The sequence below is a fragment of the Pristis pectinata genome, chromosome 10, assembly GCF_009764475.1.
Source record: "Pristis pectinata isolate sPriPec2 chromosome 10, sPriPec2.1.pri, whole genome shotgun sequence".
Taxonomy (NCBI): Eukaryota; Metazoa; Chordata; class Chondrichthyes; order Rhinopristiformes; family Pristidae; genus Pristis; species Pristis pectinata.
This window is the reverse complement of record NC_067414.1, coordinates 23,511,493-23,523,519: the sequence shown is the minus strand read 5'-3', so window position 1 is coordinate 23,523,519 and position 12,027 is coordinate 23,511,493. Positions and strand designations below refer to the sequence as shown.

The 12,027-nt window shown below is 43.1% G+C and overlaps 1 protein-coding gene across 1 annotated transcript in view; it reads left to right on the top strand.

Moving 5' to 3' along the window:
- LOC127575007 (glutamate receptor ionotropic, kainate 2) overlaps window positions 1-12,027 on the top strand; it is a 358,965-nt gene that overhangs the window by 324,365 nt on the left and 22,573 nt on the right. The window contains exon 15 of the mRNA XM_052024597.1: window positions 5,475-5,700. Coding sequence (XP_051880557.1) covers window positions 5,475-5,700 — 226 coding nt within the window. The remainder of the gene's footprint in view (window positions 1-5,474; window positions 5,701-12,027) is intronic.

Below are 12,027 nucleotides of genomic sequence, written 5' to 3'. Positions count from 1 at the left end.
TCTGATCGCTCTGTGGATCTTCTGCTTTTATGTAGTGGCTTGGGTATAACAGTGTGGCTTGCTGAGCCATGTCAGCCAGCAGTTAAGAGTCAACCACATGCGATGGGGTCCCACTGGGGAAGGATTATAGGTCTCCTCCCTTGAAGGACATTGGTGAAGGCGTTTGATAAGGTACCTCATGGTAGGCTTCTTCAGAAGGTCAGAGGCCAAGGGATCCAGGGAAGCTTGGCTGTGTGGATTAGGAATTGGCTTGCCTGTAGAAAGCAGAGGGTTGTGGTGGAAGGAGTGCCCTCGGATTGGAGGGTAGTGACTAGTGGTGTCCCGCAGGGATTGGTTCTGGGACCTCTACTTTTTGTGATATTTATAGATGACTTAGATGAGGGGGTGGAAGGCTGGGTTAGTAAGTTTGCGGACGACACTAAGATCGGCGGTGTTGTGGATAGTGTGGAGGGCTGTCAGAACTTACAGAGGGATATTGATAGGATGCAGAGCTGGGCTGAGAAGTGGCAGATGGAGTTCAATCCGGAGAAGTGTGAGGTGGTACACTTTGGAAGGACAAACTCCAGGGCAGAGTACAGGGTAAATGGCAAGGTACTTGGCAGTGTAGAGGAGCAGAGGGATCTGGGGGTTCATATTCACAGTTCACTGAAAGTTGCCTCACAGGTGGATAGAGCAGTTAAGAAGGCCTATGGGATGTTAGCTTTCATAAATCGTGGGATTGAGTTTAAGAGCTGCGAAGTGATGATGCAGCTTTACAAAACTCTAGTTAGACTACACTTAGAGTACTGTGTTCAGTTTTGGTCACCGCATTATAGGAAGGATGTGGAGGCGTTGGAGAGGGTGCAGAGGAGATTTACCAGGATGCTGCCTGGATTAGAGCGTATGGAATATGAGGAGAGGCTTAAGGTGCTAGGGCTTTATTCACTGGAAAGGAGGAGAATGAGGGGAGACATGATAGAGGTATATAAAATATTGGGAGGAATAGATAGAGTAGACAGTCAGTGCCTCCTTCCCAGGGCACCAATGCTCAAGACGAGAGGGCATGGCTTTAAGGTTATGGGTGGGAGGTTCAGGGGAGATGTCAGGGGGAGGTTTTTCACCCAGAGAGTGGTTGGTGCACGGAATGCACTACCTGGGGTGGTGGTGGAGGCAGATATATCGGACAGGTTCAAGAGTTTGTTGGATAGGCACATGGAGGAATGTGAGATAGAGGGATATGCGGGAGGAAAGGTTTAGATAGTGTGAGGGTGGTTTGATGGATGGCACAACATGGTGGGCCGAAGGGCCTGTTTTGTGCTGTATGGTTCTATGGTTCTATGGTGAAGCAAATGTGTTTTGTGTCATTACCATTAAGACCAGTTTTTTTTTAATTCCAGGTAATTAAACTAAATATAAATTCTACAATGGGATTTGAACTCATGTCTTAATTTCCTGTGTCCTGACCTACATTTATCCTGATTTCCCTGTTACTTGCCCCACATTTGTCCCTCAGCCATACATCCAAGTAAGCAGACTACCTTCTTATTTGTCTCATTGCTGTTGGTGGGACTTTGCTCATGTGCTCTGATTTCTGCTCTTCTACACATAGCAGTGATATATCCAAATAATTAATTGTTCTATATATCCTGAGGGGGGAGCTGCTATATGAATGCATGTTCTTTCCTTCATTTCTTAATAAAACTGCAATATTTTTAGTGTTAGTTTGCAAGCCGTGAAGCTAATGAGAAACAGCGTTTGCACTCATGCAATACCTTTCGGGACTTTAAGAGACACAAATGCTGCACGGCCAGTGAAGCAGATTGGCACAGCAGGTAGTGCTGCTGCCTCACAACCCAGGTTCCAAAACTATCCAGCCAAGCTGGTTCAGTATTGTTGCAACACTGACAATGTGGAAAATTCCCCAGGAGTGCCCTGTTCAAAAAAAAACAGGGACAAATCCAATCCAACTAATTATTGCCCAATTAGTCTATTCTCAATCATCAGTGAAAGTGCTATCAAGTAGCACTTGCTCACCAGTGCCTAGTTTGGGTGTGGCAGGACCAGTCAGCTCTGGGCTTCATCACAGTCTTCTACCAAGCACTGTCCAAAGAGCTGAATACCAGAAATGAGATGAGAGAGGCTTATCACCAAGGCATCATCTGACCATAAAGGATCCCTGGTAAAACTGAAATCAAGGGGACAATGCTCCAATAGTTGGAGTCACATCCTTAGAACACTACTGCAGGAATTCCTCCAGGCAGTCTTTTGGACCCTACCATATTCAGCCACTTCATCAATGACTTTTCTTTTATTATAAGATCACAAGTGGGGTTGATTGCACAATGTTCAATTCCATTCATAACTCCTCACCAGTGAAGCAATTCGTGGTCTTGGAACCTTGCAGCCTAATGGCATGAACATTGAATTCTCCCAACTTTAGGTAATCCCCACCCCCCCTTCCCCACAACTCCCTCCCCCACACCATGCTTCTTCTCTTCTTCCCTTTCCTAGCCTCTCTCTTTTTTTTCTACCCTTTTTTTTCCTTTTTTTCCTTACCTTTGACCCATCCCCCAGTGGAACTGCTCTCCACTCCTCCCCCGCACCTGCCTATGACTATCTCTTACCTGCATCGACCCATCACCACCTTTTGCCCACCCCGCCTCCCCTCTTTTGCCCCCCTATCACTACTCTGTTTTTCCCTCCTATATATTGGGCTTCCCCTTTTCCTATCTTGAGTCCTGAAGAAGGGTCCTGACCCGAAACTGCCTGCTTTTCTCCACAGATGTGGCCCTGCCTGCTGAGTTCCTCCAGCATCATAGTTTTATCCTTCAAGCAATTCATGCCTGCATGCTGCAAGATCCAGATAATATTTGGGCCAAGTTGATAAGTGGGAAGTTACACTCATTCCCCTAAAATGCCAGGCAGCGACCACCTCTGGCAAGAAGGAGAGTCTGACCATCTAGCCTTGACATTCAATGGCATGACCATCACTAGTCCCCCACTACCTGCATACACTGGTTGCAGTGGGCACTACCTGCAAAATGCAAGTAGGCTACTCTGACAACAACTCCTGTACCTTCAACCTCCATCACCAAGAAGGATGAAGGCAATGGGCACATGGGATTACCACCACCTGCAGGCCCCCTCCACCCCAATTCACACATCATCCTACTTTGAATATTCCTGATCCTTCATCATCATTGAGTAAAAATCCTGGAGTCCCCTTTCCAACATCACTTCACCAGAAATACTGTAGAAGTTCAAGAAGGGAGCTCTCCACTTTCTTCTCAATGGCCTATCAGGATAGGCTTTAAATGCTGGCCTTGCCGCTGATGCTCAGATCCCCAAAAATAATAAAAATAGTAATTGGTTGCAAGATACATGTAAGACTAAATATTGGGAGAACTTTCTTATACTTGTATGAATTTTGCTATTCAACAGTTTTTGTTTTCTGATGGATATCTTATTCAAAAGACAGTATCTCAGTCAAGGAGCACTTCCTCAGCATTGTACTGGTATTTATGGGAGTTTATGGAGGTCAATTTCTGGATTCCTGTCTCTTGAGTGGATTCTGAACATGTGATATTTGGGCTTCAGTGAAAATGCTATAAATGAACAAAGACTGATATCATTACGTTTAAAATTACAACAGAAAATGCTGGGAATCCCCAACAGGTCAGGTGGCATCTGTGGAGAGAGAAGCAGAGTTAATGTTTCAGGTTGATGACCTTTCCTGAAAAATGAAATTTTAATGTTGTTTTTCTCACCATAGATGCTGCTCTGCATGTGGAGTATTTCCAGTATTTTATTTCAAATGTCCAGCATCTGTAGTCTTCTGCTGTCAGTCTATTACATTGAAAGTTATCTAAATTAGCATATTTAAATGATGAAATAGTGAATCAGTGAACTTAAACTAAGTACTTAATGGAAAATTTGGAAAAAAGACCAATTTTAATGATGTTTTTTTCATATTCAATCTATTATTAGATAAACTGCTCTAAATAACTAAAATTCATAATAATCTCTAAATTAAACATCATTGTTTGAATAGATACTCTTCATAGATGGAACAGTCTAATTCCAGGATTCATTTATCTTTGTTTCTCAATTATAACCAGAAACAAGAGAACAAAGTGAATGGCAGTGTAAAAAATTGAAGGAGACCAGTAAAAGCGAGTTAATGGAGTACATGCAACAAGCTGGCTAATGTTTTGTTTAAGGAATCGATACTGTAAAATTCATTTGCACAGTGAATAGTTTGGTGGTCATCACTCCTAAGTAGCTGTATGTTTTAAATTCCAGATAAATGCCTGAAGATAGATTCTGCAACTACTATAGCAGGATTTGAACTTGCATCACATTTGCTGTTTCTTTCCTACATTTACCCTGATTTTCCCTTGTCTCCTGACCCATATTTATCCTTTAAGCAATTCATCCAAATGAGTGGACTACTCACTTGTATCATTGCTGTTGGTGGGGTTCAATTGTTAGTCCAACAGAATAGGCCTTTCCTTCCTCAGTCCCAAGTCTCAGTCCTCAAGTCTCAGTCCCTGTTACTGGGGCACCTGGGATTGCAAGGGAGAGATATTCCTTGAGGTTTAGGAGGTCAATCAGTGGCCAGGGGACTGCGACTTCAAGGGTCTGGGAAATTTTTCAGATAGTTCATGATTAGCTTCTGGGGTTGTGGAGAGATTTTAGGCATAGATTGGAATAGGGTGGATAGTTGAGCAAAGGATTAGTGGAGAGTTGGCTCAGGGATCAATGGGGGAGAGAGAAATTGGATGACTGATTGGGAGTGGTGGAGGTGGGAAGGGTGGGTGTCAGCATGACCTGGGACTTGGTCAGGCAAATTGTCTTTCAGTCAAGAGGATAACATGGTAAAGGCTACATCTGCACACCAGTGGATTACACTGTGCATGCCTGGCTTTCTCCATGTGTTAGATACACGGAAGAATTGAAATAAAGTTGCAATTTAGATCAAAGTTATACTTACACCCATGCTGACTCCCAGGAGAGGAATTCCATTAATGACCATTGATAGCACACAGAAGGTAACAACATATGTGTGTCATGTGTGTGAGATGAAGAGTTGGAGAGAAGTTGCTGGTGGCGTTTCTGAAGTTAATTGTTGAGTTTACATGTTTAATATCCACATGCTTTCCAATCAGTAACTCCACTTGTGGTTTGAATTCTATTTCTTTGGTCCATTTCTGATCCGTGAACTGTGCAAATTGCTGTCATCAGCGAAAACAACACGTCATGAAGGAGTTGTGATTGTTTTTGTGCTGATGTTAGCCTGAGTATCCTTTCAAGCTTTTACAGCCCTCAGCTGCTCCCATGCCATGAACATTAAAGGAGTTTGACAGGAATATTACTTGCTCCTTTTTTTTAACATTTCTTTCTCTTGACTGACACTGTCATTTAATTTTCCATTCAGAAATCAGATTCAACTGTACTTTTTGTTTCTCTCTCCCTTGCATACACATTTCTTCCAGAAATCCAAAATATCAACCTATGAGAAGATGTGGGCCTTCATGAGCAGCAGACAGCACACAGCGCTTGTCAAAAATAATGAAGAGGGAATCCAACGTGTTTTAACCACAGATTATGCCTTGCTAATGGAGTCAACGACCATTGAGTTTGTCACACAGAGAAACTGCAATTTAACTCAGATTGGAGGTCTCATAGATTCCAAGGCTTATGGAGTTGGCACTCCCATGGGTATGTAACAAAGCTGATGTATTCAGTGTAAATTAATCAGGAACACAATAAAACTAAAAGTGGCCTGCCACTGAATGTCGCGAGCTATTTGTACACACATTATTTACCATAAGTTCCTTAATGCTGTAATATGTCAAGTAGGACTTAGGCAGTGTTCTTTTTGTAGGCTAGATTTATGATGATAAATCTAGCTGTTCATTTTGCACAGGATAAACACATATTATTTAACCTATTGACTAATGAATTTTCTTTGCATGAATATGCTCTCTGTTACCTAATATATGCAAAAATGTTTTCTGTTATAAATCCTGATGATATATGTGTATGCAGATTGGAACCACAATATGCAGCTGAGGGTGCCTTATGTATGAATTTCTTAATAACTATTTTGATTGGTACTGAAATACCCACCAGAAAGGTTAACGTCAATTTTATAATCAGGTGCTAAATTATGTGTTAGGTTCTGTTTATGAAATAGGACTATGTGTATGATTTACATTAAATAAGTAGTCCAATATATACAATTTATATCTGACAAATAGGCCGATGCTTACATTGAATCCAATTTATTATTTCTATTATTAATGGAATTGGTGCAGAAGTCACATTGTTTATAATTGCTTACAATGAGCATTCATAAAATGCCAACTTTGCCACTGTAAGAATTCAAAATTGGAGGATGGATCTCAGTTTAGGGAACAGATATAATAATAGGATCTTGAGCCTTCCTGTTCCTTTTCTAGATGAAGCTCTTTGGCAATATCATTCAACTTCTAGGGGTCAACTTTCACGTAAGCACCTAGCTGGCTCTGCTGCCTCATTGTATCTGTGCGCTCCATGTGTTGCCATCCAGTCTTGAATAAGCCATAACATCCTCCTGTTAAAATCAAGAAGACCAAAGCCCAGGTATTTTGATGCTATCTTCAAACACCCCATACTTGGTGCAGACTCCAAACCTCACTCTGGACTCTGACTGGGGTTTTCACATCCTTTTTGTGGTTGAGCCAGTTTTGAAACCAGATTTCCTTTCCATTACCAAGTTTTAACTACGTTCCTTGTCTGACCCAATTTTAGCCCATGTACAATGAAACTCGTATTTGTTTCTTAGCCAACTCCAGGATCAATTACTCGAATACCCTACTGGCTGACCTCCCATTCTCATCTCACTATAAACTTCAATGGATCATCTAAAACATAGCCATTCTACCCCAAGTTCTCACACTCACCCACTTCCTGCTGACCAATAGTAGCTGCTGGTCCCCAGTACTTGAATTGAAAATTCCTATCATGTTTAGTTCACTCCATGCTCTGCCCTTCCACATGTCTGTAATTTCCTCTTATTCTACCATACCCTTGCATTCTCTACTCCCCTAACTCCAACCCCCTCTGTTTTCCCCTCCTTTTTGTTTCACTGTTGACAGCTATGCCTTCTAGTCGCTAGAGATTCCTCACTGGATTCTTTCACCTGCATTCCTTTAAAGTGATCCTGAAATGTGCAGAAATACACTCTTGGTTACTTAAACTAAATGTGCAGTGGTTTCCCATTGTACTGCACTTCCAACATTTTATTGCATTGACATGGAATTCTGGAAGTGGAGTATATTATCAATTTGCGTGTTAGCATCAATGACCATCCAATTTTGAATTCCTACAGCAACAAAATTGGCATTTTATGAATGCTCATTGTCAGCAATTATAAACAATGTAACTTCTGCACCAATTCCAATAGTGTGTTAGCATTGATAACCGGATAGATTTCTACCTGATATTTACCACTTTTTTCATCATATCTTTTCATCTCCTCTGCTTGGCTTGGTATTGTTTCCTGCCTGCCTTGATATGTTTTTCCTTTCTCAAAGTAGTTCTATAAATGCTTTTCAATGCATTTAGAAATGTATCTCTATGTCTTAGAGACTCAGAGAGAAAGAGAGAGCAAAGCAAAAGAGCGTGTTGTGGATGGGTATGGCTAATTAGGAATCTTGGGAACACAAATAAGAGTTGAACACTGAACTTTTAAGATGCCACTTCTAAGACATATGGGGAGGAATGAAAAACAAAATGGACAGAAGGGAGATCAACTTAAGGTGCTGTATTCAAGTTACCATCAAATTTGTTTATAAAGTAGTGTTACCTTCCAAATCCCTGAATACATGTTTCTTCATTGTGGATTAGTGTGTGGACTTCAAAGTCAAAGTCAAAGTCGAGTTTACTGTCACATGCACAAGTACGTGTATGGACAGGTGCAATGAAAAACCCACTTGCAGCAGCACCACATGTACACAGCATCATACAAGCAGCATTCACAAGAAAAATAGAAATTAAACATAAATTATGCACAACTTTTGCAAGAAAGAACAATTAAAACAAAAAATAATTGAAGTCCATTTTAGTGCAAAGTGATCAAAGTTGTCATAGTGTTGCTAAACTGTAGTGATTAGGGTTTTGTCGGTTGGTTCAAGAACCAAATAGTTGAAGGGAAGTAGCTGTTCTTGAACCTGGTAGTGCGGGACTTCAGGCTTCTGTACCTCCTACCCAATGGAAGTTGTGAAAAAAATGGTAAGTCCCGGATGGTGGGGATCTTTGATGATGGATGTTGCCTTCATGAGTCAGCACCTCCTGTAGATACAACTGATGGTGGGGAGAGATGCGCCTGTGATGTATTGGGCAGAGTCCACTACTCTCTGCAGCTTTTTACGTTCCTGTGCAATTGAATTGCCATACCAGACCATGATGCAACCAGTCAGGATAATTTAAACAGTACATCTGTAGAAGTTTGTTAGAGTATTCGGTGACAAACCAAACCTCCTTAACCTCTGAAGAAAGTAAAGACACTGGTACACTTTCCTTGTAGATGATGACATTCTCCAAAGCTGCAAGTGAGTCAGCTGCAAATTATTCTGAGAGAAAGAAAGGACTGTAGATGCTGGAATGTAGATGAAAAACACGATGATGCTGGAGGAACTCAGCAGGCCAGGCAGCATCTGCGGAGAAAAGCAGGCGGTCAATGTTTCAGGTCAGGACCCTTCTTCAGGACTGAAGATAGGAAAAGGGGAAGCCCAGTATATAGGAGGGAAAAGCAGAGCAATGATAGGTGGACAAAAGAGGGGAGGTGGGGTGGGCACAAGATGGTGATAGGTAGATGTAGGTAAGAGATAGTGATAGGCAGGTGCGGGGGAGGAGGGGAGAGCAGGTCCATGGGGGCATGGGTCAAAGGTAAGGAGAGAAAGGAAAAAAAAGGTAGAAAAAAGGGGCTAGAAAAGGGAAGAGAAAAAGCATGATGTGGGGGAGGGAGTTGTGGGGAAGGGGTGTGGGGATTACTTAAAGTGAGAGAATTCAATGTTCATGCCATTAGGCTTCAAGGTTCCAAGATGGAAAATGAGTTGCTGTTCCTCCAGTTTCCACTTGGAATTCTCCTGGCAGTGGAGGAAGCCAAGGACTGACATATCAAAGATAGTGTGGGAGGGGGAGTTGAAGTGACTGGCAATGGGGAGATGCAGATTGTGGTTACGGACAGAGCGCAAGTGTTCTGAGAAACGGTCACCTGGTCTGCGTTTGGCCTCACCAATGTAGAGGAGGCCACACTTGGAGCAATGAATGCAGCAGATGATATTAAGGGAGGTGCAGGTGAATCTCTGTCTCACCTGAAAGGATTGTTTGGGTCCCTGAATGGAGGTGATGGAGGTGGTGTAGGGGCAGGTGTTGCACCTATGGCGGGGGCAGTGGAAAGTTCTCGGGGTGGGAGCAGTATGGGTGGGGGGAGAGGAGTGAACTAGGGAGTCATTGTGAGAGCGGTACCTGCTAAAGGCAGAAAGGGGTGGAGAGGGGAAGATATGCTTGGTGGTGGGGTCCTGTTGGAGATGATGGAAGTGGCGGAGAATGATGTGTTAGATACATAGGCTGGTGGGATGAAATCTGAGGACAAGGGGGACCCTATCCCTGTTGGGTCTGGGAGAGGTGGGGGTGAGAGCAGAGGTGCAGGAAATGGCAGAGATGTGGGTGTGAGCTCTCTCGACCACAGTTAGGGGGAAGCCTCGGTTGGAAATGAAGTTGAACATCTCGGATGTCCTGGAGTGGAAAGCCTCATCATGGGTGCAGATGCAGTGGAAGTGGAGAAGTTGAGAAAAAGGGATAGCGTCCTTGCAAGAGACAGGGTGGGAGGAGCTGTAATCAAGGTAGCTGTAGGCGTCAGTGGGTTTGTAAAACATGTCAGTGGATAAGGAATCTCCTGAGATGGAGACAGAAAGATCAAGGAATGAGGGAGAGGTGTCAGAGATAGTCCAAGTGAATTAGAGAGCTGGGTGAAAATTAGTGGCGAAATTTATGAAACTGTTGAGTTCCACACAGGTGCAAGAGGTGGCACCAATGCAGTCGTCGATATAGCGGAGAAAAAGTTGAGGAAAGGGGCTGGAGTAGGCGTGGAACAGAGGCTGATCAACGTTGCCAACGAAGAGTCAGGCATAGCTGGGGCCCATGCGAGTGCTCATAGCTACACCCTTGGTCTGTAGAAAGTGAGAGGAATCAAAAGTGAAGTTGTTTAGGGTGAGGACAAGTTCAGCCAGACGGAGGAGAGTGTTAGTGGTAGGGGACTGGTTCTGTCTCTGGTCAAGAAAGAAGCAGAGGGCGGTAAGGCCGGCATGATGGGTAATGGAGGTATATAGGGACTGGACGTCCATGGTGAAGGCTGCCTGGCCTACTGAGTTCCTCCAGCATCAGCGTGCAAATTATTCCTCCCTCATTATCATTTCCTTCTTAAGCAGTCCCTCTGGTGTGTTAGTGTGACTTGGTCTCACTCCTGTACTGTGGTTTCTGAGGTGATTAATGAGTTTGAGGCTGGACCCACAGACTTTGCCATGGGGAGGGGGCAGTGGAGCTTAACGAGGCAGGTGAGCGGATCGCTTGGGTTGTTACACACTCCTTGAACTGGTTGTATTTGGTCTCCATGATGTCTTCCTGGATGCTTCTCCACCAATCTGAGTATTTTTCATGAATCAGTGAATCAGTTGCATATCAGCAAACAGGCTTTGAAGCATTATTGGTCCTCCTGAGAATCACTTGCCATGATGGAGCTTGAAGTAGAGAGCTTGACTCAAGGGTCTGGTGACAGGCATGCAGACATTGTGATCCACCACTGCTAATGAGTGGGTATGATTAGAGCCTTGATGTGGAGAGTGTTGGCCTGGGACACTAATATTGATTTATCTATCCTGTCCGTGCATTTGGAAGATTTTTTTGAAGTGCCATTAGTGGTAGTTCTGCAGTGCATTGAGATGCCTTCTGTGTGTTGTCCGTGTCTCTGAAGCATACAGGAAGGCAGGGATCACTCCTGCTCAGTAGACCATGAGCTTGGTGCCAGGTTAGTAGCCTGATTTTCTAACACTCTGTTCCTTAAGTGGCTAAAGGCTCCCCTGGTGCTCTGGAGGCAGGGGTAAATTATGTCATCAATTTCCGCACTCGCCAGGTGATAGCTCCAGAGATGTGGGAAGTGATCTACATTGCTGTAATGATGGAGGCATAATGTATCAGCATGTGCCAAGTATCAACCTTGGCTCAGTGGTGAAATTTTAGGTTCAAGTTCATCTCTAGAATTGAGCACATTTCAAGGTCATTTTAATTAGGTAATTGCTTATCAATTTTGAACCAAAAAAATTGTAAATTGCATTAACCTGCCCAGTAATTTGCACAGACTATATAAGCAATTTCCTAGGTGTCTACATAAATATATGTTGAGATAGAAAGGGAGAGAAAAATTCAATTATTGTTATATGTCCATGCACTTCATAAATTGCTACATTCTTATTTACAGATGTAACTTTCTTTGTTAATTTATTGTTAGCGGACTTGAATACAGAAGTAGTGAGGTTATGCTTCAGTTATATAGGGCATTGGTGAGACCTTATCTTGAGATTACAAAAGGACGTTAATGCTTTGGAAGGTTTATTGGACTAATACCTGAAATGAGGAAAAGTTGTTCAGGCTAAGCTTGTTTCTTCTGGACTTTGGAAGAGTGAGAGGGAACTTAATTGAAACATACAGAATCATGAGTGGTCCTGATAGGGTGGAAGTAGGAAGTATAGTTTCTCTTGAGGAAGAATCTAGAGCCAGGGATCACTGTTTTAAAAGCAGGACTCATCCATTTAAGACAGAGATGAGACTTTTTTTTTGCTCTGAAGTGTGTGTCTTCAGAATTCTCTTCCTTAAAGGATAGCGGAAGTGGAGTCTTTGAATATTTCTAAGGCAAATGTTGATAGATTGTTGATAAGCTGAGGGGGCCGGGGGGTGGGGGGGGGGGGCGCGGTAAAAGGTTACCATGGGTTGACCAGGAACATA